The 20048-nt window shown below is 38.6% G+C and overlaps 1 protein-coding gene and 1 long non-coding RNA gene across 3 annotated transcripts in view; one reads left to right on the top strand and one right to left on the bottom strand.

The window, feature by feature from the left end:
* The window catches only part of LOC138741840 (uncharacterized), a 43801-nt gene that overhangs the window by 8485 nt on the left and 15268 nt on the right, over nucleotides 1-20048 (bottom strand). The gene's annotated exons all lie outside the window — the stretch shown is intronic.
* Nucleotides 1-20048, top strand: part of LOC138741839 (junctional adhesion molecule-like) — a 26804-nt gene extending 6756 nt beyond the window's left edge. Inside the window, exons 2-8 of one of the 2 annotated variants that reach the window (XM_069896096.1) lie at nucleotides 4054-4108; nucleotides 9381-9550; nucleotides 10491-10707; nucleotides 13807-13960; nucleotides 14048-14102; nucleotides 16780-16902; nucleotides 19557-20048. In XM_069896096.1, coding sequence (XP_069752197.1) covers nucleotides 4057-4108; nucleotides 9381-9550; nucleotides 10491-10707; nucleotides 13807-13960; nucleotides 14048-14102; nucleotides 16780-16902; nucleotides 19557-19619 — 834 coding nt within the window. In that variant the 5' untranslated portion in view covers nucleotides 4054-4056 and the 3' untranslated portion in view covers nucleotides 19620-20048. Of the gene's footprint in view, nucleotides 1-4053; nucleotides 4109-9380; nucleotides 9557-10490; nucleotides 10708-13806; nucleotides 13961-14047; nucleotides 14103-16779; nucleotides 16903-19556 lie in introns of both variants that reach the window. The other variant, XM_069896095.1, reaches the window with a different exon arrangement.

Below are 20048 nucleotides of genomic sequence, written 5' to 3'. Positions count from 1 at the left end.
AAAAACAGAGGAAATACAAGTTAGAGGTGGCTTAAAAATGGAGAGAAGATGATGAAAGTCAAAGAAAATATGACGTAAAAGGTTGAAAGGGATAGATGGTTTCAATTAGAGAAGTTAAAAGTTGAGATGGAGGGAGGTAAGAGAATTGAGGCTGTAACTCCTGGGGAGAGGTTTTTGGCTAGTAGAGAAGTAAATCTAGTGCCTCCTTTTGATGAGGGAGATGTATATACATATCTTCAACTTTTTGAAAAGGTTGCTGAGACAAAAGAAAAATGGCCTCTTATGCTCCAAAGTGTTGAAAGGAAAAGCACAAATTGATAACTCTAGTTTGACTACAGAGCAAGTGGCAAATTATGATACTGTTAAACAAGCAGTATTGAAAACTTATGAGTTGGTTCCAGAAACATATAGACAAAAATTTAGATGTTTGGTGAAATCATGGAATCAATCTTATATGGAATTTGCTCTGAAAGAATCTATATGCTTTGACCATTTGGTGCACCTCAGAATGAATAAATAATGATTTTGACAGATTGAGAGAATTTATATTAATTGAGGAAATTAAAAAGTGTGTTCCAAATGAGATTAAATTATACCTGGATGAGAGAGATGTGGGGACGTGGCGGCAGATTAATAAACCTATTCAGAAGGTGAATGTGGAGCAGACAAATAACTCTGAAATTAAGTCTGGGGAGAATGTTAAGAGAAAAGATGAAGGTAAGTTGGGAAAGGACAGAACTCTGGATTTGTATGTCATTTTTGTAAGAAACCTGGTCATGTTATTGCAAATTGTCTAGTATTGAAAAAGAGAAAAGAAAAGGAGGTTTTACCGGAAACATGTATTCAGACATTTGAATTAAAGGAGAGCATATGTTCCAAACGTGGTAAGGATGTCATGGATGTTTCAAAATCTTTTGCGTCAGAGGGCTTGGTTTCAGTAAAGGAGGGAGAATCACAGGTTCCAGTCAAAACTCTTAGAGATACTGGAGCTGCTCAGTCACTATTGTTGGAAAATGACTCTTGATCAAAGGACTGATACAGGGGAGACAACTTTGATTAAAGGTGTTGGAGGTGATGTTGAGTCAATATCTCTTCACAACATTGTGCTGAATTCAGAATTAGTTAAAGGACCTGTTGTTGTAGGAGCAATTTCAAAGTTACCCATGCAGGGTGTCTCGTTTTTATTAGGGAATGATTTGGCAGAGGATAAAGTTGGGTCAGTTTTGAGATTAAGGTTGAAGAGGATTGTGAGATATATCCTGCATGTGCTGTAACGAGGTCTTTGTCTAAGGAAATGATGAGAGCAGAGGAAGATCCAGTTGATACAGACTTGCCCAGTGCTTCTGAAATAGTTTTGAAAGAGAAGGGTAACCGTCAGAGTGAGGATTTCTCTTTGTCAAGGAAAGAGTGAATTCAGCAACAGAAAATAGACACAGATCTTGTTGACTTAAGGGACAAAGCAGTAACTGAACAGATTAAAGAAATGACTTGTGAATATGACTCCAAGGGTGAATTGTTGATGAAACCTTATTTAGAGGAAAAAGGTAGTGGAGAACAACCTGTATCAGAGGTGTTAGTTGTTGGCAGGGTTGAGGAAGTTATGGATCATAAGGTTATGAAAACAGAATCTTGTGAGGGTAACCTTAAAGAAACTGTGGTTCTTGTGCACCTGTCGAACTCAGATTGAAGTTCTCCTTGTATTCTGGTACCGAAACTAGATGGAACTGTTAGGTTCTGTGCAGATTACAGGAAGGTTAATTCAGTAACTAAAACAGATGCTTATCCTATTCCTAGAATAGATAACTGTATTGATAAAATTGGAAAAGCTAAATTTTTTACTAAGTTGGATTTGTTGAAGGGTTATTGGTGTGTACCTCTAACTGAGAGAGGAAAAAATGTTTTCGGCTTTTGTAACTCCATCTGGTTTATAAGTATAATGTGTTACCTTTTGGCATGAAAAATGCCCCTGTAACATTTCAAAGGATGATTAATTGATAATCCAAGGGTTAACACATACAGATGCTTATATTGATGACTTGGTCACAAACAGTGATACATAGGAAGAACATCTAAGGGAATTGAACAAATTGTTTGCAAGATTATCCAAAGAAAACTTAACTGTTAACAGCAAAAAGTCAATTTGCAAATGTCACTGTAACATACTTGGATTTTGTAGTTGGTCATGGCAAAGGTGGACCTATTCAAGCTAAGGTGAATGGAATTTCATAGTTTCCTATTCCCAATGGCAAGAAAGCAGTCAGAAGATTTTTATGAATGACAGGATATTATAAGAAATTTTGCTGAGGTTGCTCTTCCTTTAGCCAATCTTTTGAAGAAAGGGGAGAAATTTGTATGGACTAATGTTTGTCAGACAGCTTTAGAAATCTCCTGATTTTCACAGACCATTTTCTTCAGCAGTGGATGCCAGTGAGGGAGCAGCAGGTGCAGTTTTATTGCAAAAACAAAATGAAATTGACCAACTAGTTGCCTACTTTTCAAAAATATTCAATGTTCATCAAAGGAACTATTCCACTATTGAGAAAGAACTGTTATCTATAATATTTGCTCTGCATAATTTTGATGTACATCTCAGTAGCTCTTATGAACCAAATGTGATATTTACTGACCATAATCCTCTGGTGTTTTTGAATAAAATTAAGAATAAAAACAGAAGATGGTTAAACTGGAGTTTAATATTACAAGAATATAATCTTCAAATTAATAATCAGAGGTACAAATAATGTGATAGCAGATTGTTAAGATGTTAAAATTGATCACGTATAGAAATACTCTCAACATTGGGTTACTTTATTATAATATCTTATATATTGTGTATTGTTATCTTTTTAGTGATTTTAAAGAGTTTAGTTATGATTGAATTTTAACTTGAGTTAAAATTCCTTTAAAGGGGGAAAGTATGACAGAGTATATAGATATGTTTTGTGGAGATAAATTGGGAAAGGTTTGATAAGGTAGGTCACATACAAACACTTTAGAACAGATCTTATTTGAAATACTGGAGCTCTGCTAATGCTAGACACATCGGCCCCACAGCCTTTGCAAGAGCTTTGGAGAGTGCCCAAAAGACTTCACTAATGGATTGTTGTTTACAAAAAGATGAACTGTTCTAAGAGGGTCATGTGGTCTTGCAAACATAAAGAGACAGGTTTTATCTCAGAGAGAGAGAGATCACTTCTACAGCAGTCAGCAACAGCAGCTGAGACTGGAACAGGACAAGCTGGCAAGCTTGTGGAGAGCCCCATTTGGAAGATGGGTTGTGAGTTCTTAATTCAGCCTGGTCAAAGCCTTTGTGGTTCATCCAAGAGGAGAGGGCTGACTGCCAAATGTTTCACTTGGAATATGTGAAACAAGAAGGAACTCTGTGGTGACCTGAAAGAAAGAGGTTATCATCTGGAGAACCCTGAGGGGGAAAGTTTCTTCGGCAAGACACTGAAGTGGCTGATTAAAAAGGAACAACAAATCTCTCTCTGAAAACTGACAAGAACCTTCCTGATTTGTAACCATTTACTTTTCAAGCACCAAAGCCTGGTGAACTTTATAAATGTTAAATTCTGTCCACAGTATAAGAATTGCCTACAACCAGTGAACTTGGAGGAATGAGAAGTGAGATTGGACTGTGAACCAAATAATTTTTCTGAACTTACATACACATTACATACACATGTGCTTAGAATTAGAAGTGGGTTAATTAGGTTAGTTAAGTCAATAGTGATAAGTTAAAATGTGATTCTGTTTTCATGTTTAACGATAATTAAAATCAACTTTAAGTAACCATTTGTCTTGATGAATATCTGTGAGTTTATGGGTCTTCTTGGCTCGCAACAAAAACAAAACATACACTCTCTGCAAACTTTACAAGAACCTTCCTGAGCGGTAAACATTTATCTTTCAAACACCAAAGCCTGGTGAACTTTTTACAAATCAGTGAACCGGTGCGGACTAGAAAGGCCAACATGGCCTGTTTCTGCTCCGTAAATGGTTATATGGTTATATGGTAACACTACTAACTGCAATTCTTTGTGCTATCTCTAGACAATGAAGAGAGGAAGAAGACTGCACTTTCTCCTGATATTTCTCATATTCAATGGTATGTGAACTGTTTGTTAAGAACATGAATATTGGAGTGCTGAGCTGAACACTGGTATCTTGCTTAGCGATGGATTGCCAGGAACCTGAGTAATAATGGAATCAACATTAATAGGGTTATTATGATGTTATTATTAGGGAGATGCATCAGTGTGTTATTGACAGCTTTACTGTGCCAGTTTTTTTAAAAAAAGGATACAGCTATTCTGACCCATGAAACTCATGCCACCCAATTAACCTCCCAACCTTGAACATTCTTGGAGGGTGGGAGGAAACTGCAGCACCGAGAGAAAGCCCATGCAAGTCATATAGAGAACGTACAAACTCCTTTCAGAAAGCACTGGTTTTGAACCCAAATTACTGGTGCTGTAATAGTGTTCTGCTAATTGTGCAGGCCTGTGCATTCCATGTCTTCTGCTAGGATACCACCAGCAATAAACCATCCCTAGTTGAGGTTGCCTTAGGGACTGGAGGTGGGCTTGACTGAGGTGAGATGAGAGGTCACATCCTGTGCCCCACACCACTTGGCCAGTCCTGTCCAGTGCCAGACCTTACTCTCCAGACTAAGCCCCAAGTGATTCATTCCTGCAATGTCTCCAACAGTGAGCAGGGATTCTCACCATGTTCTTGGCATGGAGGCACAGAGACCAGGCAAACATCTTTAAAAGAAGAATTATGAACATATCTGTGACTGCTTGGACCGCAAGACCAAGCAGTATAATGCCGATGAGATTGAAGGTGACCATTGTGATTGGGTTAGGACAGATACTTGACCATATTCTTGGTAGGTTCAGGCATTAATCTTTTTATTCAGCCATTGGATCATTCTAGGTTTGCTCTGTGAAGTGGAGATGCCAACATTTGCTTGGTTGATCCTCATACTCAAACAGCTTTTCACTATAAAAATCCACATTTTTATAAGTTTTGAATGAATGAAAAATTAAAGAAACCTAATTTTTTCAAGTGTACTTTCTGAAGACTAATATTTAAATCTTGGAAACCAGCAACCCTAATTTGGTAAGGAACATAGTTGAGGTTATGATAACCACTAGGCTGCAAGACACATTCCTCGAAACAATTCTATGGCACCATTCTCTAATCATTTGAGCGATGCCATAAAGGTAGGTTTGGTTATATCTAACATTTGAATGTCTTGAATAGTGAAACACGTGCAAGTTGTATTTGAATTGGCATGTAAACAAGGGATTCTTTGGAAGTTTTAACATTAAAACAGCAGAGAAGAGTTGGTGATGTGATGAGGTATATTATATATTAATATGTCTTTAAAAGAAAGACAGTACCACTTCACAAAAGACATCTCATTTAAAACGCAAGAGCAATGCATAAGGAGAGACATCGTGTCCACAGTGACTTTACAGAAACTTTGAAGAATGCCTATGGAGACTTCACAAGTAGGTGTTAATTGGACTGATGATATGGAGTAAATGGATTATTGTTTTGAAAGCAACAGATGACCAGGCAGAAACTGATTCCGGTGCCAGCAATCTGTCTTCTTGCAGTTTGCTGTTCTAAGAAAGGTCATGTGGTTTTGCAGGCAGAGAGAGAGAAAAAAGATCAGACAAGATTCTTCTCTGAAAAGAGAGAAAAAAATGACCTGCAGTGGGTTTTGAGTCTGCAACATGGCAAGCTTGGTTGAAAACCCCATTTTGAAGACGGGTTGTGAGTTCAGCGTGTTGAAAAACCCTTGTAGTCCTTACAAGAGGAAATGGTTGGCTAGAGTGTTTCACCTGAAATAAGGGAGACAAGAGAAACTCTGTGGTGACCTAGAAGAAGAGATGATCATTTAGAAAACCCTGTTGGGGCAAGTTTTTTTGGCAAGGCACAGAAGTGACCAATGAAAGTAAATCAGTTTGTGTGTTTGTGTGTGTGTCCAACGAGCAACGAATCTCTCTCTGAAACCAACAAGAACCTTCCTTAGTGGTAACCATTTAACTTTCAGCACTAGAGTCTGATTAAAATTCATAAATGTTAAATTCTGTGCACAGTATAAGAATTGCCTGATACCGGTGAACTTGGAGGAGTGAGAAGTGAGGTTAGACTGTGAATTAAAAGAACTTTCCTGAACATATACACATTACATACACATGGACTTAGAAGTTAGGTTAAATTAATAGTAATAAGTTAAAGTTTGATCCTGTTTGTATGTTTAAATAAAATTAAAAGCAATTTTTGCTTCAGTAACCATTTGTCTTGGTGAATTTCTATTGCTGCTGGGGTTTGGGTCCTCTGGGCCTGTATCAGTGAAATAGGAACAGAAGCATGCCCAATGGCTCCAGGGACCAGTTTTACCATTCACTTTAGGTATATTATCGTAAACTCATTATCAGTAATCAATATCATGTCTTTTTCCACGTATGCACTTCATCCCTTTGGTCCCATAATACTCAAACATCATCAACCTCATTCTTGCATGTAGTCAACATGATTGCATGTAGTCTTGCATGATTGTGAGCCATCTTCCATGCAAGAAATTCCAACAATTTCAGCTTTTCCTCATCATTGTTCTAGGATTTTTTACTCACTCATTAGTTTTGGGTTTAGTTTAGTGCAGACTGTAATGGAGGGCTGCCTAATGAACAACATGTCTTGCTCAACTTCGTCAGCTCTTTATTTTATTGAAGGATTCAATAACCACCCCCCCCCCCCTCCAGTTTCAAATAACCGGCTAAGGGGATGAAGCCTCTCAGCTACAGGTTGGTAGCCAATTCAGCCTACCCAGAAATAAGAGGGAGAAATAGGTTGGAAAATAAACTGTAGTTATTGGAAATCTGAAATTAAAAACAGAAAATTCTGGAAATACACAGCGGGTCAGGCAATATCTGCAAAAAGAGAAACAGGGTTAATGTTTCAGGTCAACAACTGAAGAAAAGGGTTGCCTGTGTGCTATCAAGCACAAGAGAATAGGAAGTTTAGCAAGACCGTGGCAGGTGAAGCCATGCAGAGCTGAGAAATCTCAGCTTTAATATACAAGTCTGCACTGATTACAGCCCAGGCAAAAGTAAAAGAAAGAATGAACTTGCATTAATGTATCACATCTCACAACCCCAAGAATCCATTTACTGTTATAATCTATTTCCGCACAACAAGTTCCCGCATATAAATGAGTAAATGGATAAGATAATGTTTTGTTATTGATAGAATCATAGACTTACAGCACAGAAACACCTGGTTTGGCCCACCTCATGTCCACTGACTGTTGCATCTATCTATACCAATTCCATTCATCTGTATCAGGGCCATAGTGTCCCATGCCTTAGTGATTTTTAAATTTAAATGTTTAATGTTGACATTCAGCATTGTAACAGGCCAATGCAGCCCTACAAGTCAGTGCTGCCCAATTTACATCCCATTAACCTACACCCTGTACAGTTTTGATTCAAGCACTTATTTAGATACTTCTTAAATGCTGTGAGATTATCTGCACCCAGCTCTTCCTCAGGTAGATGATCCAGCTTCCAACCATTCTCTCTGTGGGGGGGAACATCCCCTTTTAAATGTACTTACTCTCATCTTAAACATATGGCATCTTGTTTAAGATAAACCAATTTGGAAAACAAAATTATTCCCCCTCTACCTTTCCTATCTCACTCATAATTCCAGTTACAAAAATTCAGATTTATTATCAGAGAACATACAAACCTAAGATTCTTTTTCCTGCGGGCGAGGCGGAATTTCTACTTATCAGTAGTGAAAAACTGTACTCAAGAAAAGGTACGTGTAGAAATGAGAGAAATGTAACAAGAAGAGTGTAAAACAAACTGCAGTACAGAAAATAGATATTCAATGATAAATAATATACTAAGCAAGAGTCTTTAAATGTGTCTCTGATTGAATTTGCTGTTTAGGAGTCTGATGGTGGAGGGGTAGCAACTGTTCCTGAACCTGGTGGTTCAAGTCTTGTGTTACCTATACCTCTTGCCTAATAGTAGCAGCAAGAAAAGAGCATATCCTGGATGGTATAGGTCCTTAATGATTGCAGGTGCTCTTTAATGGCAGGGATCCATGTAACTGAACTTATAATGGGGAAACACTGACATGACTGGAAGCAAAACTGATTTGATATCCTGCCAGATTTTGCTTACTAAAATCAATGGGAGATAATGTTTCTTTGAAGGAGGCCTTGTTTAGAAACTAAATTTATAGTCTATGGAAAAGGATGTCAAAATCTACCTTTACTGATATTTCGGATACTGCTGGCATGGTCAATCTGAAGTGATTCTCAATTAAGAAAAAAGTAAATCAAAGTTAATATTGACTTGTCGATGGTATATTATGTTAACTAACTTGATATATTTTTGAAGTTAATTATAGAGTGAAACATGAAACTCTGCAGACACCGTGATTGAAGTTAAAAACACAATGCTGGAGAAACTCAGCAGGTCAAATAGTGTACTTTATATAGCTATAAAGATACGTAACCAATATTTCGAGCTTGAGCCCTTCATCAAGGTCCGAGCAAAATGTAGGCAAGCACCTGAATAAAATGGTGTTTGGGGTGAAGGGGCAGGGGGAGGAGAACAGTCCCATAGGCAACAAGTAATAGGTAGATAAGGGAGGGAGGGCACAAGAGAAAATGGGGGAGGGAGTTTAGCTCTGTGATTAGAGAGGAAAGGGGTGGAGGAAATTGGAGGAAAAGAGAGCCAGGGACAGAGAAGAGAGGGAGAATGGGGAATGGGGTTGCAGAAACCAGAGAAGTCGAGGTTAAAGCCATTCGATTGGAGAGTGCCCAGATGGAATATTTGGTGTTGCTCCTCCATTTTATGGGTGGCAGTGCATGAGGCCATGGACAGGCATATCAGCATGGTCTTTAGGGTCTTTCACAGGTGCCTCACAAAATACCATATAATAGATATGTTAGTAATATTAAAATCCACAAGATTAAATTAAACAGTCTGATATTAACAAATAATCTGGATTTGCATTACTAACCAGATTGAATAGAGAAGTTAATGAAAATATTTAAGAATAAATTATAGACCATTAATTCAGGAATATAGGCATAAATATGGGAAGCAGGTATCTGGAAATGGAAACAGATGGAAGCTAACCATGTTTTGGACTTTAGAGTCAGAGAGTTCCAATATCAATTTACCAGTTGAAATCTAATTGGGAAGTTTGAGTGCACTATATATATAATAACCAATACTTGGTGCAATATCAATAAGATCATTGGTGGAAATTAACCCAACTCACTTGAAATACTGAGATATTTATCACTGTTCAAGTTCAGATGGTTTCTTTCTACATTCTAGATATTTGGTCAATCTCACCTGTTGGTATCTCTACCCCGGAGTATTTGGTTGTGAAACAGGGAGTAGATCTACGGTTGGATTGTATGTTCGACTACCAAGAACACATTCAAATGCACAACATCAAGCTGGAATGGTTCTACACCCCTTACAATGATAAGGAAGAAAATTCAGTGAGTGTATGTATATCCAGATACTTTCTGCCAATCCTCAGGCGACACATTTCCCCCAAAACCCACCTCCACCCCATCCCCACACAAGCTTGTAATGCTGGATATTGAATAAAGAAGTGTGTTTATACAGGATCTTTCACACACTGTTAAAGCCATCCTGAAGCACTTTACAGCCTACAAAATGCTTCTGATCTGCAGATGTGGTTGTAATATAGGAAGTGCACCAGTTTGCAAGCAGCAAGCTTATAAAAGCAGTAACTTTGTAATGACCAAATGCTTCATTTTTAGTAAAATTGAATGAGAGATTAATATTGACTAGGATACCAACAACACTCCACTTTTCCTTCTTCAGTTGCTACTAAGATATCCTCATCCACCTCAGAGAGCCCATATTGCTTTAACATCTCATCTAAAAAAAAATCTCAAAATACAAATAAGGAAGTGGAGGAATGAGTTAGCAAGTTTGCAGGAAAACACGCAACTTCTATAACCACCTGTGTACATCAGCCATGGGATTGCTCGTGCAACTTACTAGGGTTGCTTCCATAATACCCTCCAACATCTACCATCAAGGAAGAAATCATAGCAGGAGCAAGGGTTTGCCATCACCTCCATGTTCCCTTCCAAGTCAAACATGATCCTGATTTGGCAGTACATCTCCATCCTACAGAATTGCAGGGTCTAAATTCTGGAAGACTGTGCCGTGTACCACTGATGCTGCTCACCAACATCTTAAAGGATATTAAAAATTAACAATACATAGAGCACCTGCAGGATTGCACATTAAACAAGAACATTATCAGGAAATTTTTTAAAGGATAGGGTAGGGAGGATTCAACTCTACATCCAAAGAATGGAGTATCCATCGGGAAAATACAGAAATACTTTTTGTTTAACTGTTCCCTTTAAATTCTTTTTATTCTTTTATTCCCCCCAACAGATTTTCTTTTACTACCGAAACCTCAGTGTGGTGGTAGAGGACAGCAAGTTTGCCCAAAGGTTGAAGTGGGTAGGTGACATCCAGAGAAACAATGGCTCCATTCTCATAACCAATGTGAAATGCACCGACAGTGGGAACTTCATCTGCGATTTGCGAATCCCTAGATTGTGGAACAAAGTCCACAAAAACAAGACCCTTCTCATGGTTTGGTGTGAAGGTAATAAACACAACCATGGAAATTCTAAACAGTTGGAGTGAATATAAAGTAGCTCAATGCTTTTGAATTCTCTATTGTAGGACCCAAGTGCAAAGCAGTGATTGTTGTCTAACAATTCAATACAAACAAACTCAATGGGGAGGAATAGGTCTTTTGGGAGTCCATACAATAAGTGAATGGGAAGGAATTAATCTACTGGAAGCAACGAGAATAAAATCAAACAAATTTGTTTCTGGGAAATTCTACAATACAAATCGTAAGGCAATGAAAACGTACTTTGGGCCATTGGGATTCTGTACAATGGGGGTGAATGGGAAGGAATCAATCCAATAATTTTTGTTAGTGGAAGTGAACAGGAAGAGATTATTTTTGTATTCAATATAAATGAGTGAGATAAAATTGGTCCATTGGGAAAATGTAGAGTGGGAGTGAGTGGGAAGTGTATGCAGATCATTGAGAGCCTGTACATCATATGCAAATAGTAACACAGGAGCATAGAGCAATAAAACACAGGACTAGGCTCTTTGGCCCACAAAGTCTGTGCTGACCATAATGCCAATTTAAACTGCACATCTATCCTTCCATTCCCTGTCTGTCTAAATGCTTCCCATTGCATCTGCTTCCACCACCTCCTGGAAACACATTCTACTCGCCTGCATAAAAAAGAAATGTGTCATAAATAGCCTGTAAACTTTCCCACTCTCTTAAAGTTATGCACTCAAATATTTGAAGGTTTTAGTCTATTGGAAATCTAGCACATGAGAGTGAATGATATAGAATTGTGTGACTGGGGTTCCAAAGAAAGTAAGTGAGATCCAACTGGATGAAGAAGAACCAATTTAAAGGTCAGAATGGTATGGATGATTGAAATTCCAAAAAAGGAAGCTACATCAGAAGAGATTATGCAATTGGGATTCTGTTCAATGAAATGAATGGGAAAAGATTTGCACAACTTCCTGACATATATATTAATGGTCTTCCATCAACGTTTGAAGATCATAAAATCTTTTTTATTCATAAGACTGCTATCTCAAAATTATGTTAAATATTTAAAAAAATACATTTGTGTAATTCATCTACCTCCTTAAGCTACCTTTGTGTTTCCAAATTCAAGGCATATGAAACGATGCCATTTGAAAAAAAAAGGCAATTCCTCCGTATGTCTGTTCTAAGTGGACTCCAACCATGAATTTGTGTCTTCTTGTCCTCCTCTCCCACCAACTTTTCTACATCTACTCTGTCCATGCCTTTCAACATTCAAAATATTTAAGTCATTGATATACAAGGTAAAAAGAAGCACCCCCAATATTGACATATGTGGAATAGCACTGGCAGCCAACCAGAATATGATCCCTGTATTTGGACTCTCTGCTTCCTGTCAATCAGCCAATGCTCTTCTCACGCTAGAATGTTTCCTGTAAAACCATGGACTCTTCTCTTGTTAAGTAGTCTCATCTGTGGCAGCTTGTCAAAGGCCTTCTGAAAATCCAAATACATAACATCCACTGCATCACAACCACCAAGCCCACTTGGTTCTTCTTAAAAAAATTCCAAGAGGCTTGTCAAACAAAATTTTCCCTTAAGGAAACCATTCTGGTGTTGGCCTATCTTGTCATGTGCTCTCTTTTGCTTTGTCATCAGCTTTGACTTCCCTTGACAGCCACAGTTGTAACGTTTTTCTATTTGAATATTTCCTCTTTTTTGCTATGTATTTCTTCTGGACCTTCCTCATTACTGTTCTGCCATCTTCCCTACTTGTTATCTCTTTCAATCCACTTTGGCCACTGTAATACCCTTTACTGTATTGAAATATCGATTCATCTGACCTTCATTTCTCCTTGATAAATCTTAAATTGAACTCAATCATATTGTGATAACTGCCCCCTAATGGTCCCTTTACTCTAAGCTCTCTATTCACCTCTAGTGCATTACACAACACCCAATCCAGTTCAGTCGACCCCTTAGTGGGTTCATCAACAAGTTGCTCTAAAAAGCCATCTTGTAGGCATTCTACAAATTCTCTCTCTTGAGATCCAGTCCTAACCTGGTTTTCCCCCATCATCATCTCCTCAGCCATTCATTTGTCTGCAACATTTTCCTGTTCTGACCTTCCCAGCTCGTGGCACTGGGAGTAATCCAGAGATTATTACCTTAGAGGTCCTGGTCTTCAGCCTCTTTCCTAACTTTCTAAAATTATTTTGCAGGACCTCTACCCCACTCTTGCATATATCATTCTTACCAAAATCTTCCATGACCTTTGGCTGCTCATCCTCCCCTTTAAGAACATTCTGCAACCACTCAGAGATATCTTGGACCTGAACATCCAGGAGGCAACACACTATCTTGGTGTCTCTTTTGTGGCTGCAGAATCTATCTTTTCCCTGAACTATTGAGACCCCCATGACTATTCGTCTACCTAACTTAATTCTTCTCTTCAAAGGCTCATAGCTAACCAGATAGGACATCTCCTCTCAGCAGTAACCAAAGGGATATATTTGTTGCTGATGGGAATGGCCACAGGGTGAGATTGAACTGCCTTCTTTTTCCCCTTTCTTCTCTTGGTGTTCATCCATCTACTAAATGAATCATGCACTCTTTGGTGTAACTGCCTACTCAAAAGCCTTATCTATGACATGCTCAGCCTCCCAGTAGATCCTCAGTTCCAATTCCTTTATACAGTCTTTCAGGAGCTGATTACACTTCTTGCAGGTGTAGTCATCAGGGAAACCATCCGATTTCTAAGTTCCCACCTATGACAGGAGGAGCATTCTGCCAGATGAATAAAGTGGTTGGGGTGTCATCCAGGATGGCTTGCATCATTTTACACATTCCCTCGGGCAATTAAAGATCCTTAGGTTAAAGTCTCCAAATTACAGGAATCATGAATGTACAGTGGTTCCTCCATGTTATAATGAAGTGACATTGGAAAATGCAGGCTCACATTTACACAGCGCAGCTTGAATCACTGGTTTCCTCTGGAGGACTTTTGCTCCTTTTACATCCAAGTATCTTGGGCACCGTCAATATGATTGGCTCAATAGCTCCTCCATGTGATAAATTTCAAGGATTTTTGATTACTGGCAGTTCTTATCCCTACAGATAGCAATCGCTCGCGAGCCCTACAGATTCCTGAGTCCAAGGATGCGATACCAAAGAATATTATCATGTATACAACAGCCGGAATTTGCACCTTCTTCATTGCATTATCTATAATCCTTGTATTCATTTGGAAATATTCACCAAAGTGTCAGAGGTATACTCCTTCAGGAGAGAAATTTTAACACAATTGCATAATTCCACCTTTTTAAACAATGTACAAAGCTGAACTTTTTTCTTCCAGTGATCACTGTGATCCACCTAGAAGGAATGATCCTGGAACTCTTGAAAACATTGAGGTAAGGGCTGTTTTAACACATATCAATTAGGCCCAGATTTATTATCATGCAGAGGGATCTTCCAATGGTTGGCAAGCTACCATCATTTGTAAGTCATCATCCAGTCAAGCCAACTTTCTATGATTTTGTCACCTCAAGCCTACTAGTCGCCAAAGATGCCATTACAATTGAATGTTTGTCGATGTATTCAGCAGTCACATTCAAAAACTTTAGAGACCAATTAAAAAGTAAATAAGCATACTCAGCTAACTCAAAATGTACTGGGGTTGTAGGTTCATTGCTGTTCTTGGGCAGCACAGGCTCGTGGGCCAGAAGGGCCTGTTACCATGCTGTTTGTCTAATTTTAAAATGTTAATTAAATTTTAAAATTTAAATTAAACAATTTAAATCAAATTTAATAGAAATTACATACCATTCTTCTGCACCCACTTCTTTCCATTGAATTCAGTCAACCTGATAGACTACCTGGGACAGGACACGGAGAAGTCCTGGCCTCAAGAGCAGAATGTTGAGAAATTTCCAGTGACCTGTTAGATCTCTGAGAAGTTCACCAGCAATTAAAGTCAACATTCAATGTCAAAATCCAAATTTATTGTCAGAGTACATATGACATCACATACAGCCCTGAGATTCTTTTTTTGTTGGCCTAACTATAAACAGTACTCAAAGAAAGAAAGAACTGTAAACAAATTTAACTGCACAAATTCAGATGTCGGTATAAATCGACCAGATTAATTTAAAAGTTCCAAACTTCCACCCAGTTAAGTGAGTAAAAGCCAACAGATCCTTTGGGTTTTCAGCATAAAATCTGGTCCATTAAATACCCTGTCACATTCTCAGATTCTGAAAGTTTGACCAACATCTGAACAAAGCTTGAGTGTTCTTGACATATGTTCACTGAAGCCTCACCATCCACCAATCCACAACAATTCAGCGACTTCATGGTTAATTTCTACAGAAAACACAACAGTTCTACTTCATGTAGAAACAGGCCTTTCAGCCCACTGCATCATTGCTGACCATCATGCCTCTCTATACTAGTCCCACCTGATTGCAATAATTCCATAGCCCTCTATGCTCAGTACCCATTCAGATGCCTCTTAAATGTTAATATGGTTCTTGCCTCCACCGGCTCCTCTGGCTGCTCATTCCAGAAATCAACTACTCCAAGTGAAAAATTTACCCCTCTTGTCCCCTTTAAACCTTCTTCCACTCATCTTCGACCCATGTCCTGAAAATTTAGACACCCTTCCCTGGACAATAGACATTAATTATATGCCCGATCTAGGTCTTTCATAATTTTACTTGTCTATCACATCTGCCCTCAACACTCTAGAGAAAAATAGACCCAAACTCATCCCTGAAAGTGGCATCACAGGTAGATAAGGTTGTACAAGACATGGTGAGGCCCAATTTGGAGTACTGTGTGCAGTTTTGGTCACGTAACTACACAAAAGATGTCAATAAGTTTGAAGGAGTGCAGAGAAGATTTACTAGGATGTTGCTGGGACTTCAGGAACTGAGTTACAGGGAAAGATTAAACAGGTTAGGATTTTATTCCCTGCAGCATAGGAGAATGAGGGGAGATTTGTTAGAGGTATTTGAAATTATGAGGGGTATTTACAGAATAAAAGTAGGTAGGCTTTTTCCACTGAGTATTGGTGATATACCATCCAAAGCACATGGGTTAAAGGTGAAAGGGAGAAGTTTAAGGGGAACATGAGGGGTCGTCTTCACACAGAGAGTGGAGGGAGTATGGAACAAGCTGCCAGGTGAAGTGATGATTGCAGGCTCAATTTTAACATTTCAGAAGAATTTGGGCAGGTACATGGATGGCAGGGGTATGGAGGGCTGTGGACTGGGTGCAGGTTAGTGGGGCTAGGCTGAAGGACCTGTTTCTGTGCTATAGTATTCCATCCAAACTCTCCCAATAACTCAAGCCCTCCAACTCAGGCCACGTGAATCTTTTCTGCACCCTCTCTACTTAACCATGACCTTTGTGCAGTGTGGTGACCAGATAATACACATAATTTTCCAAGTCCAGCCTGACCAAACTTTTATACAGCTGTAGCATGATGTGTCCGTTCAATACCATGGCTCATGAAGGAAAGTGCAACTACCGGTGTTCTAGTTTTCAGGGAAGTATCTACTTATACCCCAAGGTTTCTCTGTTCAAGTGACTGCCATTCAATGAATAAATATTAAGTGGTATGGATGAGCCCATGACAATACTTCAAATATAAATCAGAATAATAACAGAGGTTATATATTGTATTTACAATCTATTTAAACAGGAGTAAAACATGAACGTCTGCAGACACTGTGATTGAAGTAAAAACACAATGCTGGAGAAACTCAGCAGGTCAAACTGTGCACAGGTACTTTATTTTTGCTCTTACCTTGATGAAGGGTACATATCTTTATTCTTGCTATATAAACTGTTTGATTTGCTGTATTTCTCCAGCATTGTGTTTTCACAATAATCATAAATCAAATGTGCGCATCTAATTTGACCCCAGCTGCCATAAGGAGAAGCTACTGATAGGACCCAGCACCGCCCTGGCCCACACTAACAAGTCCCCTGCTGCCTTCACTCAAGAAGCAAATCAAGTCAGGGCCAGAAGAAAATAGAATTTGAAGGAAGGAAAAACAGTTAATTAATCAAATCTATTCATAGGAAAAGGACTGTTACTTCACTGTATCCAGCCAATTAGCACTTCAGAGCGACAGAGAAAATGCACCCATGGAGGAGAAGAAAATGAAAGAACCAAAAGATGATAATGAAATCTATGTAACAATGGTAAGGTCGTTAAACATACAGGGGTGGCTTTGATGTTATCCATCCATTGGGTGCACCCAGTGTGTAGATACTTTGGTAAAAGATGCTGACCATTAGACGATTCCAATTCCATTTCCTCATATTGCCATCATATTTCTCATCCCACCTTCCTACTGAGACTCACAACGTCACCTACCCACTTTATCTATGGATCATACTCACCCATGGTACATTTTCTTACAATCTCACCCATCTCATTCAATCAAATTTAGCACCTCAATCGAGTCCTTCAAATTTCCTTCTCCAAAATGGACTTGAGGTTTCTTCAAAATTATTTATATTGTGCAATCCAAAAGCCTAATAGGTTGAATGAACATTAATAGACAATAGACAATAGGAGCTGGAGTAGGCCATTTGGCCCGTTGGGCCAGCACCGCCATTTTAGATCATGGCTGATCATTACCATCAGTACCCCTTTCCAGCCTTATCCCCATAACCCTTAACTCCGTTACCCACAAGAGTCTTATCTAACTCTCTTTTGAACATAGTCAGCAAATCCGCCTCTACCACCCTCTGTGGCAGAGCATTCCACAGATTCACACTTCTTTGGGTAAAAAAATGCTTTCTCATCTCCGTCCTAAAGGGCCTACCCTGTATTCTTAAACTATGCCCTCTAGTCCTCGTCTCCCCCATCATTGGGAACAAGTAATCAGACTTCACCTTGTCTATCCCCCTGATGATTTTATATACCTCAATCATGTCCCCCCTCATCCTTCTAAACTCCAATGGATACAAGTCCAGTTTTTCTAGCCTTGCTGCATATGACAACCCTGCCATCCCTGGAACTAACCTTGTAAATCTGCGCTGCACACCCTCTATAGCTAGTATGTCCTTCCTCAAGTTTGGAGACCAGAACTGGACGCAATACTCCAGGTGGGGTCTCACCAGGGCCCTGAATAACTGCAGAAGGGCGTCTCTGTTCCTATACTCCAATCCCCTCTTTATGAAAGCCAACATTCCATTTGGCTTCTTCACAGCTTTCTGAACCTGCATGCTAGCCTTCAGTGACCGGTGAACAAGTACACCCAGATCCATTTGCACTTCCCCACTCCCTAGCTTGTCTCCATTTAATTACAATTTATACAAGTTTCCTATGCTGTATCTTTTTATTCCTCAGCTCCCTTATCTTTATGTTCTCTGGAATTTAAACAACAATTTATGCAGATCAGCTTTTCTTTTCTTTTTACATACCTCTGTCATCTTAAGCATTTCATTGAAATTACCTCAAAGCTTTTTTTTTCTGCAAAATCAAGATGTTCCTCAAAGTGGTTAATATTTAAATCATAGATACTCCAGAACCATCCAAAAGGGATTGCAATTTCAGGTGTGAGGAATAATTTATTTGTCCATTCTGAGGATACATAGGTAAACACCAAAGACAATTCTTGCTTTTCAGAATGATTCTTCCCTAATGAAAGGTAATTGGGGCATCATTTTAACACCTCAGGCAGAAGAAGGCACTCCCGCAAAATGAACTGGAGTTCTGGCCTGAATTTTGAATTCTTCCTCAAGTATAACACTCATCCACAAACTTCTAAGGATAGCGTGACAACGATTTGATTTGATACAAGTGGAGTTAGAACAGCTTTATTGAATTAGAGACATTTATTCTCTTGTAACTGATTATGCAGTAATTTACATTTCTTACCCTCTAATTGTTGGACAGAGACTCAGAGCTGGTGGATTTATGATGGCAGCTAATTCCACTTAACTTTCTCTGACTTAGCTTGTCTCACTGAAATTCATGCTTTGTACAGTAGCTCTATCTTGATGCACAATTGGGTATATGTTTTAAAAACATTCATTCCTGGTATGTAGTCATTACACTTAGGACTATCCATGCCTAACTGCCACATTTTGAGTGGCTTGAAAGTTCAATTTTATTGTCAGAGTATGTACATGGCTTCACACAACATCAAGGCACGCTCAGCCATTCAGAGGGAGGTAGGTCCAGACCAAGTAAGGATGCTGGAATTTCTTCCCTGAAGGAAGCTGATAAACAGAGTGGATTTTTACAATAATCCAGTAGTTTCATTGCCCCCGTTACCAATACTAACTTTTTTACTTCATATTTGTTTAAGCACTTGGAATTAAATTCACTGACTTATGTGGTGGGAATCAAATTAATGTCTCCATCAATAATCCAATCCTCTGGATAACATTCCAGTAACAGCCATATAATACCATACACATACTCTTCAGTCCTTGCACTTCCTTTATCTAATCACCAGAACCAAAGGGTTTCTCACTTTTTGTTCAGTTTAATTGGTTTGTTTTTAATTTAGCCATTTATTTGTGGCAGCAATTTACACACATTCCCATTGATATAGTGTGATGTCAATGGAATGTGAAATGGCTCCTTGGATTACTACTTAGATCATGTAATTTGTAGTTCAAAGTGTACACACAATGCTAAAGTTGTGTAGCAATTGAAAATTCCACAATTTTCTTACTCAAGGTCATTTGGAATTTATTCATAATTTATGTCTTGGAAGTGCATGATCATTTATTGTGATTAACAATAATTAACCCAAACATCATTTAAGATAGAGTTGATTTGATTCTATTATCACTGGCCTTATCTTATTTCATACATTATCTTCCTTTGTCTCTAGCATGCATTCTTAGGAACCAAGAAATCAGACAACCAGCTTCCTAATCCGATCATACAACAATAATACATCAAGAATATGCCTAAACCAGGTATTAAATAAAATCACAAAAAGCAACATACCAAAAAACCCAGCGATGGACGGAGCACAAAAAAGATTTATTATGATAGCCCTAGCTGTAGCAAAAAAATGTATTATGTCAACCTGGAAATTAGAAGATAGCCTGAGAATACAGCAATGGTGCATAGAAATAAATAAATATATTCCATTGGAAAAAAATAACATATAATTTAAGAAATAACACCACAGTATTCGAACAAATTTGGGAACCGTACCGCAGACCTCCACCACCTAAAATGACAGAAGGAGAAGAAATGAACTGACCCAGTATGTAAAAGTAGAAGACACAAATTTTTTGTTTATTTTCATTGTGTGATGACATTGTTTAATGGGTTTAATGTATCATATATGTTGAACGTTGAGTGGGTGTGGAGG

This window comes from Narcine bancroftii, chromosome 8 (assembly GCF_036971445.1).
Source record: "Narcine bancroftii isolate sNarBan1 chromosome 8, sNarBan1.hap1, whole genome shotgun sequence".
Lineage (NCBI taxonomy): Eukaryota > Metazoa > Chordata > Chondrichthyes > Torpediniformes > Narcinidae > Narcine > Narcine bancroftii.
This window is presented reverse-complemented; position numbering and strand designations above follow the sequence as displayed.